Source organism: Thermobia domestica, chromosome 9, assembly GCF_964235325.1.
Source record: "Thermobia domestica chromosome 9, izTheDome1.hap1.1, whole genome shotgun sequence".
Classification (NCBI taxonomy): Eukaryota; Metazoa; Arthropoda; class Insecta; order Zygentoma; family Lepismatidae; genus Thermobia; species Thermobia domestica.
The window spans coordinates 37,909,467-37,924,359 of record NC_137462.1 but is presented as its reverse complement, the minus strand read 5'-3'; the positions used below and the strand labels follow the sequence as shown (position 1 = coordinate 37,924,359).

Below are 14,893 nucleotides of genomic sequence, written 5' to 3'. Positions count from 1 at the left end.
TTAACTTCGGCCCTTGATCTAAAAACGCAACACGAAGTGCTAGATTTAACATTTTGTTTCAGACTATCATTTTATACTTAACAAAATCATGCGTCTTTGCAATAGATTCTTAGTTTGTCTAAATTAGTTAAGATATTCACGAGAGGTATCTTAATAGTATTATTACATCTACTTATAAAAATTCCCGAGCTGATAGAAGTATGACAAACTTTTGGATTCCTTTGCCATCGTGGGAAAATTAGAAAAAAGACAACAATAAATTCTTGTTTACATAAGAAATTTGAATGAAAAATGTTTAAATTAATATAATTCGTCAATATGGTCAGGTGTAAGTGAGTATGATGGTAAAACAAATGAAGTATCAATGTTGCCAGACCAGAAAAATACTAATTATTGAATGTAGAATGAAATTATTTGTTGAATAGCTTCATAGTTTCAAGAATAGTTTTTCACGACTTATTTAGATTTTCCATATTTTCTTCCTCAGCTTTTTCCATTTAGGTAAGGTTGCTGTTTTTGATGAGAGTTCGCCATAGTAATCTATTTAACACCATTTCAGCTGTCAGTTCTTTGTCTGTCAGGTCTTCCTCCACTAGATCTCGCCATCTTCTTTTAGTAGGTTTGCCCCATCTCTGTGGTTCAGTATCCTTCTTTTAATTTTTTCTTAATTATGTATACAAATAAATTTCTTAATATCAATAAGGGATTAAATAAACCATAGAAAAATTATTATTATTATTATTATTATTATTATTATTATTATTATTATTATTATTATTATTATTATTATTATTATTATTATTATTATTATTATTAATTTTAAGTTTGGATCTGGAAATGTTTCTTCCAAGCTTCTCGATTTTCAGCTTCCTCTTTTAACCCCCAATATTTTCTTCTATTTTTCAAATCATCGATCACTTGTATTGTTCTTCCTATTCCTCGTTTTCCTTCCATCTTTCCTTCTATGGCGGTATAAAGAAGACAATTTCTTCGGAAGGTATGTCCAATCCAATTGGCCTTTCTACGAAGGATGGTGGCTAGAAGCGTTCTCTTCTCTCCTATCTTGTTTTAAAACATCTTTGTTTATTACTCTTTATGTCTATTTTATCTTCTCCATCTTCCTCCAACACCACATTTCGAAGCTCTCTAAATATTTCTTATCAAACTTCCATAATGTCCAAATCTCTGAACCAGACTACATTTACATATACTAATTATACATTTATATTTATGGTTATGAGAAAATTCCATAAATATTAAAGATACTCAATCAAATTAACATTATGATAATTGAACTTTTAATATGTATAATTACTTCTCTATCTTTAGTTGTCACCGGAAGAGAAGAAATTAAAAGAAAAAGAATATCAGAATATATTGTTGGATGAATCTGTTGTGTAATTGTGGCAGAAATTTAGGGATTCAATTGAAGGGTATATCAGGTTTGCTTTAATATTAATACTGTTTGAAGGCAGTGTTAAAATTTCATACTAAATTTACATTAAAATAGCTGAGAAAGAAATAGTAATGTGATCTAATTTAGATTAAAGAAAATATCCTTTTAGAGAAAAATATAACACTTATAATTTCAAAAGTTAAATCACATAACCGTAATTGAAATTTACTTTCAGCAACTAAGTTTTTGTAGAGCTGGCAAGAAGGACATTTCCTTTCTTTTTCAACGTTGAAGTATTGTTAGTTTATTTTATCTATTTCTTTTGGAAGGCAAATTTCTTTCAATCCAAATTTCTTATCTTTGATGTATCTGTATTCTTAACCCTCCAACGATGAACTCAGTTACTGGAAATTTTGATTCTTGAAAATTCCTTACATTTACAAGATTTCGGCTCTCCTCTGGAGTCTTGTTCACGGAGAATAAAAAAGAAAAATAAAAAATATAAAAACATCAAAGAAATATAAAGGAATTGATTCCCCAATGAGGAACAATAAATATAGATACACCTTGTTGATTGCGATTTATTGCCTATCATGTGGTAGTGCAGTACACTGTGGAATGGCGAAATCAAATTGTTCGTTCTTTTGTTTAAGTAAAGAAGTTGTCCTGAGTGTGTTAGTATATTACCTCAGTAATTGGAGTACAAAAATTTAGCATACTAAGATCAACTCGGGGCTACACAGATATGTCTATGTCCAATAATACTACCTGATTCCTTTATTTGTTTATACGATAACTAGATTATGGTATCCACATAGTTGCAGATTTAAGTAGATGCTACTTTCTTTTATAAATACTAGTGATCAATGTACTTAAAGAGCAAAATATAATCATATTATCTTGAATTTATTTTCAGCTATTATTCCACCGTCATGTAATCCCGGATGTGGAGAAAATGCTTACTGTGAATATGGCATAACGAACCGCTGCGTGTGTAATCCAGGTACAAGTGGAAATCCTTATGACGGTTGTGGCCCACAGGAGAAATCTTGCGCGACAAACGCGTGTGGTGCTAGAGCTGAATGTAGACAGGGAATTAATACCTTCGATTGCGTGTGTCCTGTAGGCTACACTGGAAACCCTTATATTCAGTGCGAAGGTAAGAATGGAATGCACCCTTTCAGTTTCTCATATGCTCTATTCCTTATTAAAATACATCAAGATAGTTTTAAATAAAAATATTAGTGGCAGCTACAATGAAATCTCTATAAAAGAAAGCTAAACACAATGTTATGTTTCGTCATATTTTTGTTGAAATGTAGTGTTGCAAGTAGCGTGTGAGTTGTTGTTAGGAAAATACAAACATAAACAATCTATTGCAGCAAAATAAAAATTATCAATTATTTTCTCTCTCTTTTTTGTACCAAGGCTATCTATACCTTCGGTTATTGGTACCATATTTACTATAAATGTACTGACTGTAGCATTGCCACCTAACATTTCCAACCCTAATATCTGTAGGATAATTTCAAGACAAACATTTCATTGCTAAGATATAATTGAGACACTTCGAGTAACAAAAGCGAACTGAACAAAATTTAGCTTCTTGAAAATGTATTCCGAACAATCATAATAATCGTCCATTAATTTACAAACTTTATTTTCTAAGAGAAAGAGGTATGACTTCTACAAACTATTCATATGGACACGAGAACGGGCTGTCCAAGGAAGTTTAGCATTGCTATTCGATCTCCTCAAATGTAATTTCCGAGCATTCAGATGTCACGTACCTTTTGTTGAATTCACTCTTACTATTCGAAACGCCTCAATTGAAACCTGATTTTACCGACAATTCAATTTAACTATATCAAGCTTTATATGCTAACAATAATAACTATACAGTTAATGTTGATATATATATGAATACAGATAAGTATAAGATATAGTTATGAGTTATTTTGGTCGAATTGTTTGTGGCAATCTGTTTCCTCATGTTGTAATATATATATTTTTTTAATTTTCATTGTAGATGTTGATGAGTGCGTAGGAAACGCATGTGGAAGTAACGCAGTTTGTATTAATACACCTGGAAGCTATGATTGTCGATGTACAAGTGGTTATGCTGGGAATCCGTTTATCATGTGTTTGCCACTGGGACCAGGAGTGTGTGAAGATCCAGCTACTTGTGCTTGTGGGAGAGACGTTCCTTGTCCATCAGGGTAAGTCTTTTAATTGAATTACACAATATTGCTTTAATTATAAAAATAATAATTTATGATGATTTTAATTAAATACAAAGAAATTATCCATCAGATTTGAGCTAATTAGACAAGAAAAATAAATAATCTTGAATTCTGTCTGAAAGAAAGAGTTGTCAGATACTTTCAGATACTAGACAAACTTACGAGGGCACGTATTGATTCTATAATTGTTTCCTGACGTACAGTTAAAAAAAAAAAAAGTCCGAACTTCTTATGTTTCTTTCTTTTTTCTCTTCAAATACTTACTGCTGACTAGTCAAAATCCGGTATAAGGTACAAACGTTACTTCTAACAAAAAAATAGCTCTAAGATGACTAGATAAGGACATCAGTAAGGCATCGCAAACTTGAGTGATTACCTAGGCTTCAACTAAATCCTAGCTTAAGATTAACTAAAGCAATAACCTGGGCAAATGGCCCCTTTTCTAATCAGTGTACTTCATTGCTGTCTATCAATAGTTGCATCACAAATTTTGTTTCCAGAATACCTAATGCATAATTCTTTGTTCCTTAAACATTAATTAGTTACTCCACAATTATTGTTTTCTTCAATAAGATCCAATTACTTTAATCAAATGCATTCATATCAACAACTTCGATTCTATTTTTCAAACCCTTCCGGGGTTTTAGTATATATATATAGTTGCAACTATAGAGCCAAGTCGACTTTATCACTAATATTGATTAATAATGAAATTTGTTTTGTATCAAGATGGCTTATCCACGTGGACGATTGGCCGGTTAAAAGTAACATTCTTATCACTAATAATTGTAAAATTAATGGGGGATAGTGGCACCGTACATAGTTATGTTGTGCTAAATATCTTAATAATTGTATAAAACGGGTTATATTTGTCTAAAAGTAAAACTGATTAAAAAATTAAAATTGAAAAAGTGAGAGTTTGACGCTCATATATATATATATCTGTCCGGCAGCCATCTTGATCCCCCTTTCTGATTCGTAACGCCTAATCAAATATAATTTATTTCTTTATTATATCACAAAACAATCTTTATTTCTTTATTATATCACAAAATAATTTGGTAGTTCCTTCTCTTCTTCGACTCAAAGTTTGGTCCTATTTATCACACTATTCACCCACTAAATCTACAGCTAACATTGATTAAGTACAAGTTATTCTGATTTTAGAAATTTCCACAAAGCTTAAAAATCAGGAAATTGTTTTATGGTTGGTGGAGTAACTCACCATTAACTATTTTCATGTAAACAATTAAACAAAGATTTGAAAAATTAATTTTTTAGGCATCAATCTAATAAAAACCCAACGAAAATAATTTTTGTTTTCTTATTTCAGAGTGAAATACAAAGAATATTTTTTATTCCTACGTATCTTTCTCTTTGTGACAGATGAGCGGAACTGTTAGATAAGACGATTATAACGATTGACGATTGTAACTACCTGAAAGTTATCCAAACTCTTCTCAGATAAAATATACAACACAGAATCTTCTACGGCAAAAACGGATTATTCTAACACACTTCATGTTTAATACTAGGCTGGAAAATATTTTGTTAAGAAATGTAGAATGACACAAAATAATTATATGTACAATATTTTTATAGATCTCTGTTATTATAATATTCATGTAAATGCACTTATCTTTTCAGGTACACCTGCGAAGGAGGTCGTTGCAAAGATCTTTGTGATGAAGTGCGGTGTGGACCACGCGCTGTTTGTAATGGCGGGCAATGTCTGTGCCCGCCTGGATTTTCTGGAAAACCCAACGATCCCACTACAGGTTGTAAATCAGATCATTGCAACAACGATCTTGACTGTGGTCCTTACGAAATTTGTTTCCAATACGGGAAAGGAGTTCGGAAATGTGTCGACGGCTGCAGCAAGCTTCAGTGTGGCCCAAATGCTTTGTGCGTCACTGAGAATCATCGATCATTGTGTATCTGTCATGAAGGTTTCGCCGGTAATCCAACTGATTTATCTGTAGGTTGTCAACTGGAAGATGTCACTGGAAAGGGTAAATGTGCTCACGACGAGGACTGCCAAGGCACTCTCGTATGTCAGATAAATATAGAGGGACGGCGAGCATGTGTAGATCCTTGTCAAAGCACTGCTTGCAACCAAAATGAAGTTTGTCATATTGATAATGGAAGACCAATATGCGTGTGTCAGGATGGATATGTATGGAATCCTGTAAGCTCTGTTTGTGAGAAACCATCACTACCTGATTGTACAACTGACAGCGATTGTCCTGATGTTTCATCTTGTAGACCAGATGATCTCGGAGTTTTGAAATGTACGCCTGTTTGTTTGGAGTACACTTGCTCACCAAATGCAGATTGCGTTGCTAGTGGTCATAGAGGATTGTGTCAATGTTTGCCAGATTATACAGGAAATCCTAATGACAGAAATGGTTGCCGACCTCTTCGCAGAAACCAATGTACTACAGATGGCGAATGTCCAGAGGCTGAAGCTTGTAGGGAAGAAAATGGTGTTTTGATGTGTCGACCAGTTTGTAATTATGTGAGGTGCGGCCCCCATGCAGTTTGTGTAGCAAATAATCATGTGGCTCAATGTCAGTGTCCTCCAGGACTTTACGTTGGAGATCCCAATGACCCTGAAGCTGGTTGTAAAACAGTTCCTTGTGTGTACAACATTGACTGCCCTCCACATCAACTTTGCAACAGGCTGGATCACACGTGCTATGACGTGTGTGACGAAGAAGCTTGTGGAACCAACGCTGTATGTATTGCTGAAAATCATAAAGCCCAATGCTCTTGTCCAACGGGATTTAAACCTAATCCAATAGCTGAAGTTGAATGTGCTCCATCTGAAGTATGTAATCCAAATCCGTGCCATCCTTCCGCTTTATGTGACACTGCACCATCAGGCTACACTTGTAGATGTCCATCTAATCATATTGGAGATCCTTATACTACTGGTTGCCATCCCGAAGGAGCATGTCCTAGCGGAGATAAGGACTGTCCTCCAGATGCCGTCTGTATCGCAGGAAGATGTTCTAGCCCTTGTGATGGAGCTTGTGGTCCAAACGCTATCTGTACAATAGAAAACAAACGTCCAGTGTGTACTTGTCCTGCAAGATTTGATCCCATGCCCTCACCAGACAAAGGATGTGTGAGAAGCTCCATGGCGTGCGCTACAGATGCTGACTGTTTTGGCGATCTTTGCATCAATGGACAATGTAAAGGTACGTTATGTTACTTTCTAATTGCTTTTTAGAAAATAAATAAAACAATAAGCTTCTACAAGACTGAGGGTTATTCAGATAATAAAGTTTGGTTTAACAATACAAAATTGTAATAAAGCTTGCAAGTAATTTCACAAGTTAAAGTGATTTATTTTATTGAGCATGTTATATACTATACTCTGGTTAATCCTTGAACAAAAAAACAAAATTTGTTAATATTATCATCGTAAATCGTAAACAAATTAATACTTCAATGTGAATATTGATATAATCAAATTGTAGAGTCATATTTACTACAAAATTCTTCTCTCTCAGTATTTTCATTAATAATTATTTACACTGTAAATGGTGTTAGCATTGAACTGAATAATTACCGTTTCTTAAAATTTTACTTTTCCTTACCATTTTTATAATCACACAAAAAGTATATATTGCAACATATTTTCTAATTTTAGTCATCAATTGTAAATATAACTAATGTTTGAAATGAAATTATTTTGTCTATCAAGAAGAAAGGCTAGAGGTTAGATATCTTTTCTTATTATTTATATAAAGACGCTCTGCAAATTAATAACTATATAATATTTGCCATATTTTGAGCGTATGTTTCTCTCTTGCAGTCATTTGCCGTGACAGCAATGATTGTGCCCTTGGCGAACGATGTATGAGCAATATGTGTATGTTACCGTGTGTTGGTCACTCACAGTGTTCAGCTGGTCAGGCATGTGTCAGCGGATTCTGTCTTCTGGGTTGCCGAAGTAACAGGGATTGTCCTCGAGAACAAGCTTGTATCAACAGCAAATGTATAGGTAAGCTACACGAGGTTTCATACAAATAATGTAATGAATCATAAATTATGAATATGGATCTGTTGTGTAATTGTGGCAAAGATTTATGGATGCAATTGAAGGAGTATATCAATTTTGCTTTACTATTAATAGTGTTTGAAGGCAGTGTTAAAATTTCATACTAAATTTATATGAAAGTTGCTGAAAAAGAAATAGTAATGTGATCTAATTTAGATTAAAAGAAATAACTGTGAAAATTTCAAACATATCTATAGTACAAATTAACAATTTATTTTCCTCAAAATGTGAGCTCCCTCAAAATAAGTGATACTAATTCTATTAGACATACTTCTCTGTTTATTGTTGTTGTTGTTGTGAGAAACTGCAAATTTAGGAGTGGATTTTTCAAACTCTCTCTACTTCTATGAATATAATCTTAATTTTTGTAATATACTTTGAATGTTTGAATGGTTTGCTTTGAAACATGATTTGAATATTCATAATACGAGTAGAAACAAAAATAGCATCAAAACTTACAGTACTGTTTATTACGCTATAGTATTACATTTAGAGAAGGCGAACACTAGGATCGCTTCTTCAAGTTTTGACATAGCAGATAACTGATTAAAATGGATATGGCGAAACCAAATGAATCGGGATTACAGCAACTGATTGTTTATATATTGAAATGTAAACGAAAGTGATAGTAACACTAAATAGTTTGTTTCTCTACTATTGTTCGATATATGTTCATTGTATTTTTTTTAAAATTAACTTTGCTTTTACGTAAACTGACAAAACAAACATAACGTTAACAAAAATGTATACGAATAAGAGTAGATTTTAATTACAAGGAATTGCACAAAATATACCGCTCACCAAGCATCGTTGGGTTCATCAAATCTAGGAGGCTCAGGTGTGCAGATCATGTAGCCAGAATGGAAGAAAGTAGGAAAGCTTTCAAAGTTTCAACTAGAAATCCAATCGGAAAGCGACCATTAGGAAGACCTAGGCGCAGATGGGAGGACAACATTAAGATGGATCTAGAAGAAATAGGAATATAAAGTAGAAACTGGATCCAATTGGCTAAGGATAGAAGTCAATGGAGAGCTTTTGTGAACGCGGCATTGATCCTCCGGGTTCCATAGGCCATAGATTTAGTTAATAATCATAGGTTTTATTGTTGTCCGAGAAAGTAATATTTTCGAAATATTTTAAATTGACATGAATCATAAGACGTAGGAACCAATATGTAATTAACACATAATCACAATTAGTATAAATTCGAGTACTATTTTTTTTCTAATAATGATCCTTCCTTTTTAATAGATCCTTGTCAAAGAGAAGGAGCTTGTGGTCCCAATGCACTTTGTCGTGTTATCACTCATACAACGAACTGCTATTGCCCAGAAGGTTTCGAAGGCAATCCAGTTCCTCAACAAGGTTGTGTCCGTGTGCCATTGGGATGCAGTACCTCTGATCATTGTCCAAAAGGTCAAGTGTGCATTGGAAACATGTGCACGTTACCATGTGGAGATAACAGTGAATGTGCCGTTGGAGAACGATGCGCCAATAACATGTGCGTCAAAGTGTGCTATAGTGACAGCAATTGTTTAGCTGGAGAAGTGTGTGTAGAAGGAACTTGTCAGCCTGGTTGTCGAACAGACAGCGATTGTAAAGCGACAGAGATTTGCATCGGTAGTAAGTGCAGGTAAGTACCATATTGATAAATTGTCATCACATTCATCAGAGTTACTACTATTAATTACAAACTTTCATTTTAATTATCATACTGAAAATTTAAAGTAAGCAAGGTGAAGGTAATAGCTATACTTGGTGAGGTGGAAATGTATCTTTGATGTTTCTGAAACGCAAATTCAGATGAATTTGGTTGATTTGTTCGAATAACATCATAACGGGAAAAAAGCTTCGACAAGCATCACACACACTAGGAATATACATTTATTACAAAAATATCTCTGGTTATATATTTTGCTCAAATTACATACAATGTATAAAAGTTTAAATTTTCTTTTTTTATTTTATGCACTCATAATGTAATATAAGAATATAATATTTTTATTTACCTTTTTAAGTGCATTTTATAATTCAATTATCCCATATTTCAACCCCTAATGGACCTTAGGTCTTCATCTAAGCTGATTGTTTATAAGAAGAAAATTCGAACCACTTCTTTTGGTCATATAACATTAAGATATGCAGTCATAAGAAGTAATTCGAGTTTTCTTCTGAGAAATGATCAGGTAAAGACTTCAGAACCATTGGAGGTTGAAATATTGAATAATAGAATACTAAAACGCACTAAAGAGATAAATAAAAATATTATATTCTTTTACTCTGCATAACTTATTTCTTGTTTTCTCAGAGACAAAACTTAATGCAAGAAATACATCTATTTATCAATTTTAAGGAGAAAAAGTATTAGAAGGGGGAAAATATAATTTTAGTTAGCTATGAGATAAAAGTAATTGCAGAATAATGAATAATATAAGGACCTGATTAATGGAATAAAATATAATATAATAATGCAGTGTGGCATTTTACTCATACCAAATAATTTCTGACAAATTGATGTGTGTGTGGCTTCATGTGAGAGAAGAAATGTTTTCAAAACTTAAACCTATGAAGAGTAACTTCTATTCTACTATGAGGGCGTCAAGACTATGAGATCTTATCATATTATCAGTTAAAATAAGTGAATTTTCAAAAGGTATAGTTTTTGATAGTGAATGAAGAGTTGATACCCTTGAAAGACATGAAAAGAAAATCCTGATTTTACAGAGACAGAAAGAAAGTTCTAATGTAATAAAAGTTGTGAGTAATATAATGAAATAAGTACGAAAGGATTTTCATAAGGGGAACACCAGACCGTACTGCGTGACACAAACTCTTGCAAGGTTACTATATTATTCAATTTTGTTTTAGAAAAAAGTGTTGTGAACAAGAACAAGAAAGTGAACTACAAAAATTAGCAAGAAGATATTTACTCATTCTTCAGGTTTATCTGTATTAGTTTTAGAATTTGTTTTACTTAGTTATTTTTAAAAAGTTCGAAACTAGACATGTTTAACTGCGTCTATATGGAATACATCACTTGATATTATACAATTTCTTTCTAGATGTGGCAGTGGTTTTATTTCTGGTCCTACGGGCTGCCGAGATATTAACGAATGTGACGAACACCCCTGCCATCCAAGTGCTGAATGCGTTAACACTCCTGGTTCTTACAAGTGCACTTGCCCAGAAGGCACAGTCGGAGATCCTTTCTTAGATCCAGGTTGCGTTGCTCCTAATGAATGTGAAAATGATGCCGCATGTAGTGATACGCTGGCATGTACTGAAAGTCGAGGAGGAATATTGAGGTGCACTGATCCTTGCGTCGATACTGTTTGTGGTCCAAACGCCATTTGCAACGTGTTTGACCATCATCCGACTTGCTCCTGTCCTGCTGGCCACTTAGGAGATCCTAACAATGTGAACGTAGGATGTTTCAAAGTCGAGTGTATTTACGATGACGATTGTTCCAACGACAAATATTGTGACAAACAGAGCAATAAATGCATGAGTAAGTATTGTTGCACAAAATGTTAAAATTTTATGACAGAAATTAAAAATCAATTTGGAATGTCAAAGTTAACTGGTTGTCAACAAACAGTCAAGATGATAAAGAAAAAAATATTATATTGTTTGATTATAGTGCAAAATATGTCTTATTTTCTTACCTTCTTTCTATTCTTACCTTTATTTTCTTTAAAATGCACTGAACCTTTTAATTTATATTATCGGAAAATATATTATTTGTCTAATTATTTATTCATCTGAGTAATTATTTATCTAATTCTTTTAACTTTCATTTTTCAATTCTGACAGCGTCCATAAAGAATAATTATGGCTTTATTTAATTGACTAATATAGGATAATATAATGATTAAAAATGTATAATTATTTAAGTTATTAATGTGATTATGTATCTTCTTTATTCAGACCCATGTGATCAGGCGAACTGTGGACGTGGAACGTGCAAAGCTGAAAACCACCAAGGAGTGTGTCTTTGCTTTGAAGGATATCAACTTTCTAACGGGCAGTGTGTTGATATTGACGAATGTGCTCAAAATCCATGTCATTCTTCAGCTTTGTAAGTTGAATACTATTTCTTTTTCTTTTTCTTTTTTTTTAAAGTACTATCAATATTTTTTCATAGCAGTTATTTATGATAATGCTTTGAAAGTTGCTCCAAAAATGCAATATGATATTAAAAAGCTTAGAATAAACTTATATAAAATATGTCTGGTTCAATGTTATTTGTTTATTCAGTTTTATTCCACGATCATACTCTGTAGAGTAACATAGACTCGCCCTTCCATTGCGAACCCGAGATACACATTCTAAGAGTGGAGATGCAAACATTTCGCGTACTCAGCAGTGTATGATGATATTGGGATTGCACAATGAAGTCGTCGTTCTTAGTGCTATTTATATTCAGTGGGAATTTAAGTTGAACTAGCCATATAAATAGAGAACAGAATAATTTATTAATTGCACCAGAAATAAATATGTCTGTTACTAGAATTAATTGCATTATGAAATGAATCACACTATCTGCAGATTTCTTTATTTCTCATAATCCAGTGTCCTCTATTTCACTGTCTTGTAATTTATTTCGCTTACTGAAATGTTCTGCAATCCTCTAACGTAAATAATTGAAGCGCTTGGAGGATAAAGGTGTTATGTTACATTTTTCGAAATGTTGCATTCTGGCTGTTCATGCACGTGTTATGTGCTACTCATACTACCTAACACATTATTTGGTGAGTCCTCGTTCTAGTGCAGATATTTAGAAACGATGAAGGTGGTATGTTAACGGACAAAGTTGTGAAAGTCAATTTTCCCATCATATTCAATTTGTTACATACCACCTTTATCCTCCAAACGCTTCAATTATTCTCTTATTTGTGTCAACTATTCTACGTGGGCCAATCTTTTGTCCATACAACATCATAAAAATATTTACTTCAGGCATCAAACAGTCACACTAATTACCTCTAAAACTTCTACCAGCTTCATAGTTATTAAAATTCACAGCCTACTACTGTCGCTGATAATAATCTCCAATAATACTATATCAGAAATACGCCTCTACATTTCGATATACACGATATTCAAAGTCAAAAAAGCGACAAATCAGAGACTTTAGATCCTGATTTTACAACTTAAAACCGCTTTTCACACCTCGTGGCTTTTATGCTTTTTCTTTTAAATTTTCTGAAATTTCAGAAAGCATTATTTCTGTTACTTTTTAAATTTGATTCATTTAAAGTAATTTGTAATCGACATTTGATAATTGATCACGTAATTTTGCTGATGTCACTATGTGTTAGCTTGATTAATCTATAAATAATTACTACATTTTTTTAATTTTTAGTTTGTTTTGAAACCTAAATGAAGTATTTTACCATCAAAATCTAGAGTTTGAGTTCTTATAAATAGAATGATATATGTTAAATTCATTCTTAATAATAAACTAGAAAGTACAGCGACATGTTTTGCAATGAGGAAAATCACTGTACTGGGTAAAATACAGAGGTTTTGATATTGGGAAAGTCAAATATTGTATTATATTAAGGATAATATTCACATTGCAATAAATTTAAGCCTAGGCGAAAATAAAATTAGGAAGCGTTTATTCTTATCTTTGTGTAATTTGTATAACTCTAAGGGTAATATTTTCTTTTCCTCTGATCTTCATATGATCTCACTAATTTTAACAGTAATCTTAATTATTCAGTAAAAACTATTTCATTATATGAGAACAATGTAATGACTATTCTTTGTTTAATTTATAGGTGCAGAAATACGCCTGGAAGCTTTATTTGTACATGTCCTGACGGCTTAATTGGCGACCCTATCAGAGCTGGTTGCAGAAAACCAGGAGACTGTTATACCGACTCAGATTGTCCATCCACAGCAGCTTGCTTCAATAACCGCTGTAAAAATCCATGTGAACAACGAGGTGCTTGTGGCCAGAATGCAGAGTGCAGTCCAGTTAATCACAATGCTGTATGTAGGTGCCCAGCACAAACAAGAGGTGATCCACAAGTTAAGTGCGTAAGGTTAGAATGTGATGACAGCAACGACTGCAAAAATCATGAAGCATGTATAGACTCCAAGTGCGTTGATCCATGCAGTCTTCCAAATGTCTGTGGAGAACGAGCTAGCTGTGTTGCAGTAAATCACGTTGGCGTTTGCACTTGTGAAGCAGGATTTACTGGAGACCCACAATTAGGATGTGTTCCTGTTCAGTACTGTAATGCAGATAACCAGTGTGCGGCTGGAACTCGATGTACAAGCGGTGTATGCACATGTAAGTATTACTTTACGTAAGATTAAAATTTGATGCTTACTTAAAGTGTAACTAAGATAAAAGATCTAAATTAGGAAAGAGCAATAATAAGAATAAGATAAAAAAAAGTAAAAATTTTGTATGAACAAACTAAATACTCATAGAAGAGCAATGAAAGAAATCGTTCATAAATAGTTTTCATTCTCATGTAAGTAAAATAACATTTTTTTCTTATTTTATACTTCAGTAATCATTTTTATTTAAAATGTTTATAGTTTTGATAATATTAATAAAGATTTTTGTTACTTCTTTCCATAATTTTTAAAATCAAATTTCGTTAATACAACACTTAATAAATAAATAAATAAAATTGCTCTCATATTTTTTAAAAAAAATATATTATTGCGAAAGTAAAAGCTACTTGTTGAGCACAACAAATACTAAAACATTACATGTGATATTTTTTTATTTCACACTCTAGATCGTACATTTAATTTGTTGACCTTTGAAACAAGATTTTTTAAGACGGAAAGTAAGAAAAAAGGAAGCCAAATACTTTATGCTATAAACTTATTTACATTTTGAGGTCAAAGCATCCTGAATTGAACATTTAAAGCTTCCTATAGGTTGAAAACACTTGAAATATGTATTTAATATACATTTCTTAGGATTCATAATGTACACTCATGTCCAAAATTATTGTCGCATATCTATAAGTATGTTGTTGTAGGAATATAATTTGATAAAGAATTCGCCCGGCATTTCTTATAATGTTAGCATGTGTATAATCGGCAAAGACATGTATGTGGCAAATTTCATGTCAAAAGAGCACTAAATAAGAACAATAAAACGAAAATAAAATTTTCTTATCCGTTTAGCAACATTTTATTTTACTCATTATA

The 14,893-nt window shown here is 32.7% G+C and overlaps 1 protein-coding gene across 17 annotated transcripts in view; it reads left to right on the top strand.

Annotated features, from left to right (window-relative positions):
- Nucleotides 1-14,893, top strand: part of LOC145694577 (uncharacterized) — a 554,274-nt gene that overhangs the window by 227,579 nt on the left and 311,802 nt on the right. For all 17 annotated transcript variants that reach the window (XM_081770921.1, XM_081770922.1, XM_081770930.1 and 14 more), the window contains 8 exons: nt 2,313-2,555; nt 3,426-3,615; nt 5,287-6,842; nt 7,463-7,651; nt 8,960-9,341; nt 10,771-11,216; nt 11,636-11,786; nt 13,495-14,012. In XM_081770921.1, coding sequence (XP_081627047.1) covers nt 2,313-2,555; nt 3,426-3,615; nt 5,287-6,842; nt 7,463-7,651; nt 8,960-9,341; nt 10,771-11,216; nt 11,636-11,786; nt 13,495-14,012 — 3,675 coding nt within the window. The remainder of the gene's footprint in view (nt 1-2,312; nt 2,556-3,425; nt 3,616-5,286; nt 6,843-7,462; nt 7,652-8,959; nt 9,342-10,770; nt 11,217-11,635; nt 11,787-13,494; nt 14,013-14,893) is intronic.